We start from the raw sequence: 19,064 nt of genomic DNA on the forward strand, positions 1-19,064 counted from the left end.
TCCTGGACAGGGTGTCTGCTACCAGGTTCTCCCTTCCCTTTATGTGTATAATTTCCATACCAAACTCCTGCAGGATCAGGCTCCAGCGCAGAAGTTTGGAGTTTGTGTTATATTTCTTTTGGCATCCAGCCATGAAGGCCATGATGCGTTGTGCCTCAGTTTCCCCATTCACACACAGCAAACTAGATTTTTTTATGGTTTCTCTGCTGTGATAAGCTTTAAATCTGTTTACAGGTATTAACTGAGAACTGGCATTACCTTAATTTTTAACATCAGTATCAAAATTCTTATCCCACGACTTAACATTAATGCCAACAGTTTTATCACAGATGGGTGTTTACAAATATCTTTATGATACCACACCCTCCGTTCAGACCGTCTGGCTTGAGGTTGCTTCGTTCATGGTGTTCTTTGGCTCTCTCCCATGTAATCAGTCACTGGCTTTTCTTTCCCTCCAGGGTTCCCCTCTGCCTGGGTTCTTATTTGAATCATGTGTCTGGGATTTTGGTACCTCAGGGTCTGGCAAGATAGGAGTTTAGGCAGGAGATCCTGCACATTGGCTGGTCCTTTGGGGAGTGGTCTCCCAACCCCACGACTGTACATATGCAAAAAATCCAGCTCCCTTTTTGGGGTTTCAATTGCTTGGGGGGTTTCTGTGTGAGGACAGAAGAACTAACATGAGTTATTGGTTGATTGCTTCCTCCTAGCACAGGGCATTTATTCCTCAGGGGAGTCAGTGGAATTACATTGATAGCACTTTTTGGGCTCTTCTGCTTTTACAGAAGATTTGGGATGAGGGTTAGAAGAATGATTCTGAGGAGGTGAGTACCCAGCCTCCCAGCCACCCTCCCTCTTGCTAGGGATAAAATGTGATCGCCCCTTCCTACCAGCTTCAAACCCCTCTTTCTTTCTGTGGCCTCCCCTCAGCATACTCCTCAGCCTGTTCAAAGACATCAGCTAAAAAAGCCATCTCATCCACAGTCTTTACATCTCTGTCCCATAGACACTGCTTTATTTCAGCCTTACATATGCTCGAGAAATGTTTTTGAGCAACAAGATCAAGCAGTCCTTCAAAACATACCAACTCTTTACCCTGCTCCCATTTTCCCAACAAATCTTTCATTTTGTTTACATGTTCTCCATTACTCATCCCTCTTAAGATTCCTAAATTTAATTCTATATGTTTTGGGGATAATCTGAAAACTTCATAAAACTGTATCTAAAGCATCTTGAATAGGCATTCCATTGAATACATTTCGAGCTTTACCAGTTAATTTCGTAATGAGGGTAGGAACTCTCTTATCATGAGGGATTTCATATATTACACAAAGTCTTGCAAAGGTAGTCAGATATTCAGCAAGATCGCCCTGCTCACTGTATGCAGGATAAAAGTGTTCCAGTTTGTGGATTTTTGGAGTGATGGGAATCGATGGCATGTCCGTGGCTGTGTGCAGGTGTATCAGTAATAAAGCTCAGATGTTCCAGCACAGCAAAAAAGGTGCAAGGATCCTTCACACTCATCTTTGTTACCACCGCTAAGCACATGGGGCCAAGTGAGGACAATGTCATGGCCAAGATCACCTTTCGGACGGCAGTGCTAAGCTCGTGTAGGGGATGGTGTATTGCTCCCTGTGAGTCAGAGATGGAGTTCCCATCCCAGCGTACACAAAGCCACAGGAATGCTGTCTACATTACTCAGAAAACTTATCCTGCATCCTCTGCTTCCTGATCACTCAGCAGCCCCCACCTGCTCAGCCTAGAAGCTTTTCCCTCGGACCAAGAGAAGCACCCGGGCACGAATCTGTTTGGTTTTCACACTGTACACGATGGGGTTCATCATGGGAGGAAAGAGGAGGTAGAAATTGGCCATCAGGATGTGTACATGTGGGGCGACTTGGTGGCCGAACCTGTGAATTATTGAGGAGAGGACCACTGGTGTGTAGACCACTAAGATGGCGCAAAGGTGGGAGCCACAGGTGCTGAAAGCCTTGAGCTGCTCTTTCTTGGATGCCAGGCTTAAGACAGCCCTTAGGATCTTGACATATGATAGGGAGATGAACATCAGATCCAGCCCCACGATGAAGAGAGCTACAATGATCCCATACAAGTTATTGAACCTGGTGTTGGCACAGGCCAGATTGACTACGGCCATGTGCTCACAGTAGCAATGGGAGATGACGTGGGACCCGCAGTAGGGCAGCTTTCTGAGGAGGAAGGGCAGAGGGATCACTAGCAGAACAGCCCGGGCCAAAGCCACCAGCCCGATCTTTGCTATCACTGAATTGGTCAGGATGGTGGTGTACCTGAGGGGATTGCAGATGGCCACGTACCTGTCGAAGGCCATGGCCAGCAACACAGCAGACTGCATGATAGAGAACGAGTGAAGGAAAAACATCTGCACCAGGCAGGCATTAAAGCTGATCTCCCTGGAATTAAACCAGAAGATGCTCAGTATTTTCGGCATGGTGGTTGTGGATAAAACCAGGTCGATCACGGCCAGCATGGTGAGGAAATAGAACATGGGCTTGTGTAGGGAGGGCTCTGTCTTGATAACATACAAGAGGGTGCAGTTTCCTAGAAGGGCCACGCTGAACACTGAGCAGAAGGGGATGGAGATCCAGAGGTGCAGAGCTTCCAGCCCTGGGATGCCTCTCAGGAAGAACACTGAAGGATCAATGCCTGTGCTGTTGGAACCTGGCAGGTTGTTTTGTTGTGGCATCTTTTGTGAGGCTCACATCAATTTCTTTCCTTTCAATAAAACGTAACACATGGAATGAAGAGAACCTGTAAATTAAATACATACAATGGGGCCAATCTCAGCTCTGGAAGAAGTGTATTGACTTTTTGTTGAGTTCATCAGTCATGTTGCAATAACACTAATCATACAAACCCTTAAATTTTTCTGTGCAAAATCATTTAGAGTTTTTAGAATGTCATTACAAGTCCCGAGTAATGAACCCCACTTGGTTACAAGTATCCTACCTGGTGTGCATTCTGCCGTGAAGTACCTAGTATATCTGGCTGCAGAGCACTTGCTTTCAGCTTAGGAATACCTGGCATGTTAAGCTGCATGTAGCAAGATGTACCTGGTACATTCAGCAGCACATTCTGGGCATTCAGCCTGGATGCATGTAGTACATTGGGGAACATGCCCACCAGCTTCAGAACCGGAGCCTCAGCATCTACACAGCTATTCTTAGCGTGGTACCCCGAGAAGCACGAGCCTGCGTCTGTCGACCCGAGCTGTGAGACTACCTGCCGCTCGCTGCGTAGACATCCCCAAAGAGCCTATGAGTCTTATCCTGCTCCCATTGAAGTCAGGGGGAGAACTCCCCACTGACTTCTGGGATAACTGAGCTGTTCTTTTTAGGTGACAAATCTGAGGGACTGTCCCAGGTGTCAGAAGAAGAAATTTTGGAACAAACTAATAAATTAAACAGTAATAAGTCACAGGACCAGATGAGATTCACCCAAGAGTTCTGAAGGAGCTCAAATATCAAATTGCAGAACTACTAACTGTGGTATGTGACCTATCACTTAAATCACCCCCATACCAGATGACTGGCAGATAGCAAATGTGATGTCGATTTTTAGAAAAGGCTCCAGAGGTGATCCTGGGAATTACAGCTCAGTGAGCCTAACTTCGGAATCAGGCAAATAGGTTGAAACGATAGTAAAGAACAGAATTACCAGACATATAGATGAACAAGATTTGATGGGGAAGAGTCAGCCTGGCTTTTGTAAAGGGAAATCATCCCTCACCAATCTAGGAGAATTCTTTGAGGAGGTCAACAAACATGTGGACAAGAGTGATCCAGTAACTATAATGTATTTGGACTTTCAGAAATCCTTTGACATGGTCCTTCACCAAAGGTTCTTAAGAAAAGTCACAAACACACTTTGGAGAGAAGAACGTTTATGATATAAAAAGTCCAAATCAACAGAGATGCAGAGACTATTTTCACAAAGGGAAAAAATATTACAAGCTGCTACAGCCCATATTGATCGAAGGTTGTTGAAAAAATTATTAATTATTTCATTAACTGAGAAAAAATTGTGATCAAATAATTATGGAGTCATAGATTTTCAGGCAAGAAGGGACCATTCTGATCACATGCTCTGACCTCCTGAATTAAAAAGGGCACAGAATTTCATCAGGTGAGTTCTGCATCTAGCCCATAACGTCTCGTGGAGTGAGACCGTATCGCTGAGAAAGGCGTCAAGTCTTGATTTAAAGACTTCAGGTGATGGTGACCAACCACACCCCTAGCTAAGTTGTTCCAAAGGTTAGTTCATCTTCCTCTTTAAATGTGCACCTTGTTTCTAGCCTAAATTTGTCCAATCTCAGGTCCCAGCCATTGGATCTCATTCTGCCTTTGTCTGCTAGATTAAAGAACCTTCTACAGTCAGAAATCTCTTCCCATCTATGGACTTGGAGACTGTGATCAAGTCACTTCTTAACTTTTTCTCGGATAAACTAAATAGACTGAGCTTCTTCAGTCTCTGGCTATAAGCCACGTTCTCCAGCTCTGAAATCATTCTTGTTGCTCTTTTCTGAACCCTTTTCAATCTGTCAACAACCTTTTTGAAGTGAGGACACCAGACCTGGAAACTCTGTCCAGAGATGGTCTCTCCAAGCTGTACACCTCTCTATTTCCACTCCATATTCCCCTGCTTATACATTCAAGAAGGGCATTTGTTCTCTCCATCACAACACTGCACTGGGATCTCATGTACAGCCTGCTTTACATCATGACTCCCAGCTCTTTTTTGAGTCAGTCCTTGCTAAAACATTGCCCCTGTTAAAGTTAGACTTAGGACTCACAGTTTGTTAAACCACTTTGTTTTATTAGCACAGCGCTTTGCTAATAACACCCAGATAATGTGAGCACCATGCAAGACACAAACTATTTTATTCATACAGATAAAAGGGCGAGCACTTAACAAGATAACAAAGGAAGCAGAATCTGATAAGTTTACCTGGGCTAGGCATGCATATTTTATTTTTTTACTAACTATTATTGATCTTCTGTTAATATTTCGCCATTAGCACCCTTGTTTATGCCTAATGTTTTTTTTTCTGGCACCTGTATTTTAACATTTTTTATTTCTGCTTAAAGGTACATACAACATTTCTTTTCATTTTACTTTTACAATCCCTCCTTTTGGTCAAGCTTATGCCACGACCAACGTTTTACTGGGTTTTCCATATTAACCGTTTTTTATTTTTTTGTTTATTAGCAATATTTATAATTATTATATTAGCACTTTGTTTTGGGGCAGTTACCTGGGTGGCATGCCTTACCCGATTTTGGATACAACAGGAGACTAACTGAAAACATACAAAAATTATTAGGATTTTAAACAGGATAGTCAGGGCTTTCTGAAACAACCAGTTTTTTTATGCTAGAGAAATTGAACAGGTTACTTAGCCACTTTTATAAAGAACTTGGCTTTTTATGGGGAAGATATGAGATTTATTTTAAGTGGCTAGAACGATTTATTACCTTCTTGGTATTGTTAGGTATAAACACACAACACTGTTTTTTAATGAGAGCACGGGGTTTTTTTTTTTTGGCCGCCAGCACTATGTTTAATGCCTGACGGTTTTGGAGGGCCACCTGTTGGATTGCCACTGTTTTTTTGGACAAAGCTTTTAAACTTTTTTTAGTTTTATTTGCCATTATTTTAACTACTGCTTGTAACCATAGGAGCCTTTTTGCCTGGTGTATTACTTTCCCAAGTGGGATAAAGCAAATGCCAATAGCCTTTTTTCAGGTGTTATTTCTGTTTCATATTGCGTTAAACGGACAAGGTTTTTTAGTGAGGTCTGGGGAACTGAGTGGGATAGCCAGGGCAGGAACACCAGTTTGAGAGTGGGCTGGGATGTGGCTGCAGACCCAGCATTTAGAAAAAATAAGGTTCTGAGCTATTTACACTTGCTGCTGGATAAAAGAATTGTTATTGTGGACTTTCCAGACCTTAAGACACCAGCAGCCAAGGAACAGGTGCCACCAGAGGCTCATGTTGGAGGCAGGGCCCTCTTGGTTTTGACAGCCTTAACTGAGGAAACTGTAGTTACGGTTTTACGTTCAGCAGGCAGCAGGCGCTAGGCTTGCTACTGCTTTTTTTTGGACCTTGCTTTAGGTTGTTGTTTGCTTCTGGTAACCCTTAGGAGAATGTAGATTGTAAGATATTGTAGGCTGTTTTTTTACTTTTTTTTTTGCAGTTAAAATTGACTCTGCGTGGTCCTGAAGTGATAATTGATTTGCTGGGGGTGGTGCGTTTTTACACTGCGAAGCATGTATTTACTTTGCGATGCCAGACAGTTTAACAGCCGTCTTGCTAGTAAGCAGTGCCTGATGATTTTTTGATGTTTTTTTAATTTTTTTACTACTTTTTTTTTTACTCTGGCTATAACAATGGCCTTCACACCTTATCTTTTTCTGATGCATACATTTTTTGTTTACACAAACAGATTAAGAATACAAACAGTAGTATTTTATATTGAGCAAAAAGGCATTGCAAATTAAACCTTGCTAAGTTTTACAATTAATAACCAAGACAATTTATATTGAGACCCAGGCCTTTAATGTTTTTTTAATTTACTTAACATAGACACAATAGAGAATTCTGATTTTTACTACCTAAATTTTAAAACAAAGAGTTCGAGAGGGCCCAATTTGTAATGCATATGGGAAAACAGAATTTTATAGTCCCAGAGGGTTATTTTTTTTTGCTATTTAAAAAGGATGGCTAGCAGGATGAAATTAAATTATACAGGCATTTTTTTTGGAAAAGGGCCCATTTTTTTTAGAATGGCTGCAAAGAAACCAAGAATTCTTTCTTTTTCACATGGTTCTTTTAAACATTTTTTACAAAGTTTAACTGTTTAATTTTTTCCAGCCTTTGTAGAGTTAACTTTTTACTTTTTTTTTTAAATTACTTGTTTATCTTTTAAAATGACACCTTTATCACCTCAGATTTCACCATTTTCAGTATTATTCCAGGGGTTCCTGCCTGCACTTACTGCTTTTTTTACTCCTGACACTATGCCCTTAGGGCTTCCAACCTGTTTTTCAGTTTCTTTATCTGTTGCTTGGCCGCTTTTCTGGGCTCGATACTGCTTTTTTTCCAATGAACCGTTTGTGAGTGATATTGTGGTCACTTCACAATTTTGAAAGAAATCTTTAAGGAAAGGGACCAGGAAGGGTGGGGGCTAGTTGAGGAGGCCCCTGCCCCTTGCTGAATTGGTAGTGGAACACTAAAGAATCAGTTTCTGAGGCAGACAAGAAAGTGGAACAGAACAAGGGGATTTTTGTCCTTTTTAAAATGAGATGGGAGTATCTATTGGGTTTCCGGGAAACCGGGCGGGCGGAAGCCCACCCAATGCTAAAGGATCCCCCCCACCCCCAGCCTAAGGGGAGGAGCTACAGGACCTCAGAAACCCACTAATTTCGGGGGACAACTAATAAAAGGACAGGGACAGGCATGTGGTCAAAGGGTCAGAAGAAGGGAGCCTGATGGGGTCACCGAGCAGAGAACCCCGGACAGCGCCCACTGCTCCTCGAAGGCGTCAAGGGAGCCAGTGGACGCCGACCAGAGGAACTCCACCCGGATACGTGTGAAGGGGGCTGGATTGATCCGGAGTGGGTTTTTTTCAGAACTGGGTATAGGGGAGCGCTCGGTCTGGTGGTGGGAGAGGAGGCTTTTAATAAAGCTTTTAACTTATTATTTGAATATTAGAGAAAGGCGAGTTTTGATTTTGTCCACCTACGATTTGCCTCTTCCCACCACTGCATGAAACAATTAACCTCTCCTTTAGCCAATTTAGTTTTAGGTTGGCCGAGTTTGTCCTTTAAGACGTCCACTCGGTCTTTGTTTCAAGATTTTAACAGTGGCCATTGAGGTTTGGGATCCCCCTGAATTAGCCTAGACCATTTTTCCAGAAATTTACAGGAGTCCCTTACACTTCCTAAAATACAAAAAATGAGCCAGCGTTTGTTTAGGGAACTGCCCTGACTTAGACGTCTGGTTACCCATACAGGAGGACTTCACACACCAATCGCACAAGAAGGAAATCCGGGTTCATCAGAGCGATGCCCGGTGCAACACACAAAAGGAGCCCACAGGCTACTGCCTCAATTGCCCTTGCTTTCACACCAAGGGTTTTACCCAAAGTGCGGTGCGGCTGCAATTGTGCAGATTCCACTCACTCATACCGCAGGGACAGGAACCCCTTGGTCGGGCAATCCCCAGACGGAGACGGCAACCAGATTCAAACACTCCACAGGAGAACGGATAGACACAGAGACAGGACAGTCCTTAGTCCGGACAAAACACAGAAATAATTACCTGACCAGATTCCTGATGTCAGAACCCAGGATCCCTACTAGAACAGAGTGGGAACCAACAGGTTCAATGGAGCAGATTTTACTGTGGTCATGCGCATTTCCGTTCTGGTGGAGGACCGCTCGGGCCAAATGCCCAGGTGCCGGCTGCCACAGTCGTCCTACAGAAATGGTCAGGAATCACACAGCCCCAGTGAAGACGGTTGCCATCTCGGTGGAACCTCCAAATTGTTAAAGTTAGACTCAGGACTCACAGTTTGTCAGACCACTCTGTTTTATTAGCACAGCGCTTTGCTAATAACACCCAGATAATGTGAGCACCATGCAAGACACAAACTATTTTATTTATACAGATAAAAGGGCGAGCACTTAACAAGATAACAAAGGAAGCAGAATCTGATATGTTTACCTGGTCTAGGCATGCATATTTTATTTTTTTACTATTATTGATCTTCTGTTAATGTTTCGCCATTAGCACCCTTGTTTATGCCTAATGTTTTTTTTCCTGGCACCTGTATTTTAACATTTTTTATTTCTGCTTAAAGGTACATACAACATTTCTTTAATTCATTCTTATTTTTACAATAGAATTCATTTTACTTTTACACCCCCCATCCTGTAAGTGTGATCTATGGTTCTGGTTCCTTGATATGGGACCTCACATTTAGTTGTAATCATCTGCACGTTGTTCAAGTGAGCTCAGGTTAGCAAGTGATCAAGATCGTTTTATAGGACTGCCCTGTCCTAATCATTACTTGTCTCTCTGCAAAAACATACGTCCCCCAGACAGAAATCGCCCATGATAACACAGACACACAATAGTCTCTCACAAGGCAATTGTACAAAGGGAGAGAACTATGGCTCTGTATGTGTAACCCAAACATCGCTGATTTTTTGAATACTCAGTAGTTTCTTCGCATAGTTTTTTTGTTTTTTGATGGAATTAAATAGTTCTCTTCTAAATGACCATAATCACTCTTGTCTCACGTATAGAGGTGTTAACCATGAATCATTCCAGTATTACCCCAGTGTGACTGACAGTAAATTGGGCTCAAAGCTTTCCATTTCCTTTAAAAATCTCCTATTTAGAAAGATCCTGATTAGCTTTAATATAAACTGCCCCAGCTCACCTGAACCCTGGCTGCGTCTTCTTCCCTCACAGCACATGCTGAAGTCACACACAAACAGCAGGACTCTGCGCTCAGCGGGGATCAACTGGGTGACAGAATTTATGTCTTCTAATGACACCCTGCTGACTTAATTCCCCATGTGGGAGTTGATACACTTGGGTCACTATAAAGGTAGATTTGGTGGGGGCTGTGACTCGAGCTGTTAAGAGGGGCCTGGTGTAAGGGCAAAAATAATATGAGCCTGAGCTGTGTCCTATTTCCAGAAATAAAGAGTAAAATGCAGTCGTCAAATAATTTGTATTTTATATTAGAGGGAAAAATCAACAAGAAAAAATCCAAAGAAAAAAGTCTCTAAGAGGAAGCAGGAGAGAAAAGATTCAGAAAATATTTAAACAAGCCACCTTACTGAACCCTTCTAGTATCTCTGTGCATCAGAGTGTTTGAAATCTAAGTTCACTTGCTTCCAGGCTCTCTGCCTAGGATTCATATAAATGCTACTGTCTAGTCTCTCCTCTCCAGGGCTATACCCCACGTGAGCACTTTTACTTGCTTGTTTTATGAAATGAAGATTTAAGCTAGTTCAATAAATTCTTAAGAAAACCTCTGGCTTTAACCAGTGACTGAATGCCAATCTAACGCGTGTGGCTAAGATGACACCTCTCTCACTGTAAAACGTCTACAATTTCCCTGTCTGCTTACACAGATCCCGGAATGTAGTTTTACTGCTTCTACTTTGCTTCTAAACGTGTTTACTAGTTCTTTTATATTATGTGCAAAAGACAGCTATAAATGTGAATTCAGGTGATTTCTGCCTTACATAGAATATTTGAAAGAAATCGCTAAATCAGTGGTCCCCAAACTTTTGAGGGTCACGCCCTCCCCCTTATCCCTGTCCCCGGCCGTGAGGGGCTGTGCACGCCCTGTGCTGCCCTCCCCTGATGGACGCGAGGCAGTCCGGGGAGGCCAGGCTGGTGCTCACAGCCCCTGGCCTGATTTCCCGTTTGGTCAGTCTGAGGGGACGACGGGCTGCCGGCCCCGTGGGCGAGGCGGGAGGGGGCACTATCAACCTGCATCCACTGATAGTGGGGGGCACAATGTAAAGGTTTGGCCACCCCCTAAATAGGTTGAATCACGCCCCCCCGCCGGCAGGTCCCGCCATTACCTTGTAGCTCCTGCCTCTCTCCATGGTGTGCAGCTTGCAGTTCACCTGGACTCTGAGGTCACTTGACTGGCTCGGCTCTGTCCAGCTGCCGCACAGGGAAGGGGCCCGGCGGCACCATGTGACCAAGCCCAAGGCTGGTTCTGAGTCAAGAGGAAACTCACATGAAGGAGTGGGGCAGTCCCGGCCCCACCTCGAGCTCCTGACGGCTGGGTGTTTTCCAATGCCAGGTGCCCCAGAGGGAATGCACAGAGCAGGGAATCATCAAGTGATCCAGCCCCTCTCATCCATTCCCAGCTTCTAGCAAATGGAGGTTAGGTGCACCATCTGCCCGTCCTGGCTAATAGCCATTGATGGACCTGTCCTCCATTAACTCATCTAGTTCTTTTTTGAACTTGTCAGGGTTCCTCCCCAGTCTGAACTCTGGGGTACAGATGTGGGGACCCGCAGGAAAGACCCCCTCAACTTATAGAATCATAGAATCTAAGGGTTGGAAGGGACCTCAGGAGGTCATCTAGTCCAACACCCTGCTCAAAGCAGGACCAAACCCAACTAAATCATCCCAGCCAGGGCTTTGGTCAAGCCTGACCTTAAAAACCTCTAAGGAAGGAGATTCCACCACCTCCCTAGGTAACCCATTCCAGTGCTTCACCACCCTACTAGTGAAAAAGTTTTTCCTAATGTCCAACCTAAACCTCCCCCTCTGCAACTTGAGACCATTACTCCTTGTTCTGTCATCTTCTATCACTGAGAACAGTCTAGATCCATCCTCTTTGGAACAATTTCAGGTAGTTGAAAGCAGCTATCAAATCCCCCCTCATTCTTCTCTTCTGCAGGCTAAACAATCCCAGTTCCCTCAGCCTCTCCTCATAAGTCATGTGCTCCAGCCCCCTAATCATTTTTGTTGCCCTCTGCTGGACTCTCTCCAATTTATCCACATCCTTCTTGTAATGTGGGGCCCAAAATTGGACACAGTACTCCAAATGAGGCCTCACCAGTGCTGAGTAGAGGGGAATGATCACGGCCCTCGATCTGCTGGAAATGCCCCTCCTTATACAACCCAAAATGCCATTAGCCTTCTTGGCAACAAGGGCACACTGTTGACTCATATTCAGCTTTTCATCCACCGTAACCCCTAGGTCCTTTTCTGCAGAACTGCTGCCCAGCCATTCCGTCCCTAGTCTGTAACAGTGCATGGGATTCTTCCGTCCTAAGTGCAGGACTCTGCACTTGTCCTTGTTGAACCTCATCATATTTCTTTTGGCCCAATCCTCTAATTTGTCTAGGTTCCTCTGTATCCTATCCCTACCCTCCAGCGTATCAACCACTCCTCCCAGTTTAGTGTCATCTGCTAACTTGCTAAGGGTGCAGTCCACACCATCCTCCAGATCGTTAATGAAGATATTGAACAAAACCGGCCCCAGCACCGACCCTTGGGGCACTCCAGTTGATACCAGCTGCCAACTAGACATGGAACCATTGATCACTACCCATTGAGCCCGACCATCTAGCCAGTTTTCTATCCACCTTACCGTCCATTCATCCAGCCCATACTTCTTTAACTTGCTGGCAAGAATAGTGTGGGAGACTGTATCATAGGCTTTGCTAAAGTCCAGAAATAGCACACCCGCTGCTTTCTCCTCATCCACAGAGTCGGTTATCTCATCATAGAAGGCAATTAGGTTAGTCAGGCATGACTTGCCCTTGGTGAATCCATGCTGACTGTTCCTGATCACTTTCCCCTCCTTGAAGTGGTTCAGAATTGATTCCTTGAGGACCTGTTCCATGATTTTTCCAGGGACTGAGGTGAGACTGACTGGCCTGTAGTTCCCTGGATCTTCCTTCTTCCCTTTTTTAAAGATGGGCACTACATTAGCTTTTTTCCAGTCATCCGGGACCTCCCCCGATCGCCATGATTTTTCAAAGATAATGGCCAATGGCTCTGCAATCTCATCAGCCAACTCCTTTAGCACCCTCGGATGCAGCGCATCCGGCCCCATGGACTTGTGCTCGTCCAGCTTTTCTAAATAGTCCCGAACTACTTCTTTCTCCACAGAGAGTGGTCACCTCCTCCCCATACTGTGCTGCAGAGTGCAGCTGTCTGGGAGCTGACCTTGTCTGTGAAGACAGAGGCAAAAAAAGCATTGAGTACACTAGCTTTCTCCACATCCTCTGTCACTAGGTTCCCTCCCTCATTCAGCAAGGGGCCCACAATTTCCTTGACTTTCTTCTTGTTGCTAACATACCTGAAGAAACCCTTCTTGTTACTCCTAACATCTCCGGCTAGCTGCAACTCCAAGTGTGATTTGGCCTTCCTAATTTCACTCCTGCATGCCTGAGCAATACTTTTATACTGCTCCCTGGTTATTTGTCCAATCTTCCACTTCTTGTAAGCTGTTTTTTTTGTGTTTAAGATGAGCAAGGATTTCACCGTTAAGCCAAGCTGGTCGCCTGCCATATTTACTTTTCTTCCTACACATCGGGATGGTTTGTTCCTGCAACCTCAATAAGGATTCTTTAATATACAGCCAGCTTTCCTCGACTCCTTTCCCCGTCATGTTATTCTCCCAGGGGACCTTGCCCATCAGTTCCCTGAGGGAGTTGAAGTCTGCTTTTCTGAAGTCCAGGGTCTCTGTTCTACTGCTCTCCTTTCTTCCTTGTATCAGGATCCTGAACTCAACCATCTCATGGTCACTGCCTCCCAGGTTCCACCAGCTTAGGTTAAAGCAGCAAAGAGTCTTGTGGCACCTTATAGATGAACAGACGTCTTGGAGCACGAGCTTTCGTCGGTGAATACCCTCTTCGTCGGATGCATGTCATCACATGTCATCACCCATGAAAGCTCATTCTCCAAAACGTCTGTTCGTCTATAAGGTGCCACAAGACTCTTTGCTGCTTTTACAGATCCAGACTAACATGGCGACCCTTCTGATACTTGACAGCTTAGGTTAAAATCTTCTCCAAGGCACAAAGTCCTTTCCTTATCCTTTGATGGTATTGCTGCCACCACCAAGTGATTTACACAAAAATTCAGAGAAGGGTCACTTGGAATCCTTATTCCCCCAAAATATTGCCCTTCAAGCCCCTTCACTCCCTTTCCTGGGGAGGCTTGAGAATAATATACCAACCAACTGCCTTAGCAATGTGAGTACAGACCAGACCCTTTGTCTTCAGGACACTGAAAATCAATCAGGTTTTTAAAAGAAGAACTTTATTTATAAGGAAAAAAATAAAAGAATCACACCTACAAAATCAGGATGGAAGGTAACTTTACAGGGTAAATAAAAAGATTTAAAACACAGAGGAGTCCTCTCTGGCTCAGCTTCACAGTTACAAAAACAGGAATAAAACTATCTCTGTAGCATAGGAAAATTCACAAGTTTAAACAAAAGATAACCTAATGCACTTCCTTGCCCTACTCACAATTTCTGTGATTATAGATGGCATATTTCAGGTACATTTTCAGGAGATGTCATACCTACTTGGATTCTTTCTCAGTCCAGAGAGGGAACAACAAAGAAAGAGTACAAACAAAACCTCCCCCCCTCAGATTTGAAAATATCTTCTTTCCTTATGGATCCTTTTGGTCAGGTGCCAGCTCGGTTATTTGAACTACTTTACCCCTTACAGGTAAGGCGATGCAGCACAGCTGGCAAGGAGGGATTTTACGCTACTCTTCCCTCTATCTTTATGATAGATATATAGCTATATACTGTCCAGCATATATTAGGTATCAGGAACAAAGGTGATAGCAAAGTAGAGCAAGACTTTTTCCAGAGTATTTTATTGACTCCCCCTCCACACGGAGACAACATTCTGTTTCATTTATTTATTGTCAGTATCAGAAAGTGAACCTTGAATACTTTGTGCCTGAGATCACTCTGGTAAGGATTTGGGGAGTTTTGAATTGCTCTTTGAAGCAGATACACCCTTTCTTGTCTCCCTCTCTTGACCTGGTGTACTGTGCTGCTGTGTGGTAGTGTAAAACAACTTGGGATAGACTCTCAAATATTTGAACACCACAACTGCATTTGTTCCTGCAGCATGCACGTCCGTGGCTGTGGCTGGGTATATAAGTAATAAACCCCAGATGTTCCAGCACAGCAAGAGAAGGTGCAAGGATCCTTCACACTCATCTTTATTAGCAGTGTTACAGGACAAGGTCATGGCCAAGATCACCTTCTGGTCAGCAGCGCTAAGCTCATGTAGGGAATGGTGTATTGCTCTCTGTAAAGAGAAGGTGGAGTACCCATTCCAGTGTACACAAAGCACCGACAGGAACGCTGTCTAAGTTACTCAGAAAACCTCTCCTGCATCCTCTGCTTCCTGGTCACTCAGCAGCCCATTTCTGGTCAGCCTAGAAGCTTTTCCCACGGAACAGGAGAAGCACCCGGTCACGAATCTGTTTGGTTTTCATACTGTACACGATGGGGTTCATCATGGGAGGAAAGAGGAGGTAGAAACTGGCCAGCAGGATGTGTACGTGTGGGGTGACATGGCGCCCGAACCTGTGTATTATTGAGGAGAGAACCACTGGTGTGTAGACCACTAAGATGGCGCAAAGGTGGGAGCCACAGGTGCTTAAAGCCTTGAGCTGCTCTTCCTTGGACACCAGTCTTAAGACAGCCCTTAGGATCTTGACATACGATAGGAAGATGAACATCAGATCCAGCCCCATGATGAAGAGAGTTATGATGATCCCATAGACGTTATTAAACCTGGTGTCGGCACAGGCCAGCTTCACCACAGCCATGTGCTCACAGCAGCAATGGGAGATGACATGGGACCGGCAGAAGGGCAGCATCCTGAGGAGGAAGGGCATGGGGACCATTAGCAGAACAGCCCGGGCCAAAGCCACCAGCCCGATCTTTGCTATCACTGAATTGGTCAGGATGGTGGTGTACCTGAGGGGATTGCAGATGGCCACGTACCTGTCGAAGGCCATGGCCAGCAACACAGCAGACTGCATGATGGCGAACGAGTGAAGGAAAAACATCTGCACCAGGCAGGCATTAAAGCTGATCTCCCTGGAATTAAACCAGAAGATGCTCAGTATTTTCGGCACGGTGGTTGTGGATAAAACCAGATCGATCACGGCCAGCATGGCGAGGAAATAAAACATGGGCTTGTGTAGGGAGGGCTCTGTCTTGATAACATACAGGAGGATGCAGTTTCCTAGAAGGGCCACGGTGAACACTGAGCAGAAGGGGATGGAGATCCAGAGGTGCAGAGCTTCCATCCCTGGGATGCCCATCAGGAAGAACACTGATGGATCAGAGCCTGTGCCGTTGGAACTTGACAGGTTATCTTGTTGTGGCATCTTTTGCAAGTCTCATATCAATGTCTTTCCTTTCAATAAAACATAACACATGGAATGAACAGACCCTGTGAATGAAATACATACTAGGGTCCAGTCTCAGCTCTGGAAGAAGTGGATTGACCTTTTGTTGAGTTCATCAGTCATGTTGCAATAACACTAATCATACAAACCCTTATCTTTTCCTTGTGAAATCATTAAAGTTTTTAGAATGTCATTACAAGTCTTGAGTAATGAACCACATTTGGTTACAAGTATCCTACCTGGTGTACCTTGCTACTAGGAGATGCACATTGTTTAGTGTGCATTCTGCCGTGAAGTACCTAGAATATCTGGCAGCATGGCATATGCTTTCAGACTAGAAATACCTGGCATATTAAGCCTCATGTACCAAGATGTACCTGGTATGTTCAGTAACACATTCTGGATATTCATCCTGGATGTACGTAGTACATTGGGGAATATGCATGAGTAGGGCTATTTTGATCTCAGCAATGACCCAGGGTACATCTACACAGGAAGTGTCAGCCCACGGCAGCAAGTCTCAGAGCTCGGATCGACAGACTCGGGGTACCTCCCTAAAACAAGCTGTGTAGTTGCTGTAGCTCGAGTTGGGATTCCAGCCCGCCTGCTTCAGAGCCCGAACCTCAACATCTACACAGCTATTCTTAGCGCGGTACCCCAAGAAGCACAAGCCTGCGTCTGTCGACCCGAGCTGTGAGACTAACTGCTGCGCACTGCGTAAACATTCCCAAAGAGCCTATGCGTCTGATCCTGCTCCCACTGAAGTCAGGGGGAGAACTCCCCACTGGCTTCTGGGATAACCGAGCTGTTGTTTTTAGGTGACAAATCTGAGGAACTATCCCAGGTATCAACAGATATGGTTTTGGAACAAACTGATAAATTAAACATTAATAAGTCACCAGGACCAGATGGGATTCACCCAGGAATTCTTTAGGAGCTTCTAACTGTGGTATGTTACCAATCACTTAAATCAGGCTCTGTACCAGATGACTAGAGGATAGCTAATGAGATTCTGATTTTTAGAGAAAGCTCCAGAGGTGATCCTGGCAATTACAGCCCAGTGAGCCTAACTTCAGAACCAGGTGAATTGGTTGAAATGATAGTAAAGAACAGAATTACCAGACATATAGATGACCACGATTTCATGTGGGAGAGTCAATCTGGTTTTTGTAAAGGGAAATCATCCCTTACCAATCTAGTAGAATTCTTTGAGGAGGTCAACAAATTTGTGGACAATGGTAATCCAGTGGATATAGTGTTTTTGGACTTTTAGATAGCCTTTAACAAGTTCCCTCACCAAAGGCTCTTAAGAAAAGTCACATGTATTCAAAACAGACTTTGGAGAGAAGAAATTTTATGATATAAAAAGTCCAAATCAACAGAGATGCAGACACTATTTTGAGAAAGGGAAAAAGTATTACAAGATGCTACAGCCCATATTTATCGAAGGTTGTAGAAAAAAATTATTCATTATTTTTTAACTGAGAAGATATTGTGATGAAATAATTATGGATACATAGATTTTAAGGCAAGAAGGTACCATTATGATCATCTACTCTCACCTGAATAACAAAGACCACTGAGTTTCTCCACGTGAGTTCTGCATCTAGCCCATAATGTCTCTTGGAGCTAAAATGTATCAATGAGAAAGGCTTCAAGTCTTGATTTAAAGACTTCAAGTGATGGCGACCAACCACATCCCTAGCTAAGTATCATGGGGTAGCCGTGTTAGTCTGTATCCACAAAAACAACGAGGAGTCCGGTGGCACCTTAAAAACTAACTACTTTATTCAGGCATAAGCTTTTGTCGGTAAAAACCCCATATCACTCCATGCATCTGAAGCAGTGCGTTTTTTACCCACAAAAGATTATGCCTGAATAAATCTGTTAGTCTTTAAAGTGCCACCAGACTCCTTGTTTTTATCCCTAGCTAAGTTGTTCCCAACGTTAGTTCGCTTTGCTCTACGAATGTGCACCTTGTTTCTAGCCTAAATTTGTCTAGTCTCAGTTCCTAGACATTGGATCTCATTCTGCCTTTGTCTGCTAGATTAAAGAACCTTGTACAGTAAGAAATCTCTTCCCATCTATGGTCTTAGAGACTGATCAAGTCACCTCTTAACCTTCTCTTGGATAAACTAAAGAGACTGAGCTTCTTCAGTCTCTGTCTATAAGCCACGTTCTCCAGCTCTGAAATCATTCTTGTAGCTCTTTCTGAACCCTTTTCAATATGTCAACAACCTCTTTGAAGTGTGCACACAGGACACAGAAACAGTGCCCAGTGATGGTCTCTCCAGGCCATACACCTCTCTATTTCCGCTTGATATTTACTTGCTTATACAGTCTACCAGCACTCCCAGCTATCTTTGAGACACCACTGACTTCCTTAGGAAACTACAATCCATCGGTGATCTTCCAGAAAACACCATCCTGGCCACTATGGATGTGGAAGCCCTCTACACCAAGATTCTACACAAAGATGGACTACAAGCCATCAGGAATAGTATCCCCGATAATATCACGGCTAACCTGGTGGCTGAACTTTGTGACTTTGTCCTCACCCACAACTATTTCATATTTGGAGACAATATATACCTTCAAGTCAGCGGCACTGCTATAGGTACCCGCATGGCCCCACAGTATGCCAACATCTTTATGGCTGACTTAGAACGATGCTTCCTTAGCTCTCGTTCCCTAACGCCCCTGCTCTACTTGCGCTACATCGATGACATCTTCATCATCTGGACTCATGGAAAAGAAGCCCTCGAGGAATTCCACCGTGATTTTAACAATTTTCATCCCACCATCAACCTCAGCCTAGACCAATCCACACAAGCGGTCCATTTCCTAGACACTACTGTGCTAATAAGCGATGGTCACATAAACATCACCCTATACTGGAAACCCACTGACCGCTATACTTACCTACATGCCTCCAGCTTCCATCCAGGACACACCACATGATCCATTGTCTACAGCTAAGCTCTAAGATACAACCATATTTGCTCCAATCCCTCAGACAGAGATAAACACCTACAAGATCTCCATCAAGCATTCTTAAAACTACAATACCCACCTGCAAAAGT

General features: G+C 44.2%; 2 protein-coding genes across 2 annotated transcripts; both read right to left on the reverse strand.

Moving 5' to 3' along the window:
* Nucleotides 1-1,719: 1,719 nt before the first annotated feature.
* LOC123348758 (olfactory receptor 52K1-like) lies at nucleotides 1,720-2,858 on the reverse strand. The gene has a single exon (XM_044986395.1). It carries the CDS (start codon nucleotides 2,717-2,719, stop codon nucleotides 1,757-1,759), a length of 963 nt encoding a protein of 320 aa, XP_044842330.1. The 5' UTR covers nucleotides 2,720-2,858; the 3' UTR covers nucleotides 1,720-1,756.
* A 12,139-nt stretch (nucleotides 2,859-14,997) lies between these two features.
* On the reverse strand, nucleotides 14,998-15,960 carry LOC123354530 (olfactory receptor 52K1-like). Its single transcript, XM_044996671.1, has one exon. It carries the CDS (start codon nucleotides 15,958-15,960, stop codon nucleotides 14,998-15,000), a length of 963 nt encoding a protein of 320 aa, XP_044852606.1.
* Between the last annotated feature and the right edge of the window lie 3,104 nt (nucleotides 15,961-19,064).

The sequence above is a fragment of the Mauremys mutica genome, chromosome 1 (genome assembly GCF_020497125.1).
Source record: "Mauremys mutica isolate MM-2020 ecotype Southern chromosome 1, ASM2049712v1, whole genome shotgun sequence".
Taxonomy (NCBI): domain Eukaryota; kingdom Metazoa; phylum Chordata; order Testudines; family Geoemydidae; genus Mauremys; species Mauremys mutica.

Bases quoted from the DNA above. Each gene is read 5' to 3' on its own strand.
- LOC123354530 (XM_044996671.1), bottom strand. From the start codon at position 15,960: ATGCCACAACAAGATAACCTGTCAAGTTCCAACGGCACAGGCTCTGAT.
- LOC123348758 (XM_044986395.1), bottom strand. From the start codon at position 2,719: ATGCCACAACAAAACAACCTGCCAGGTTCCAACAGCACAGGCATTGAT.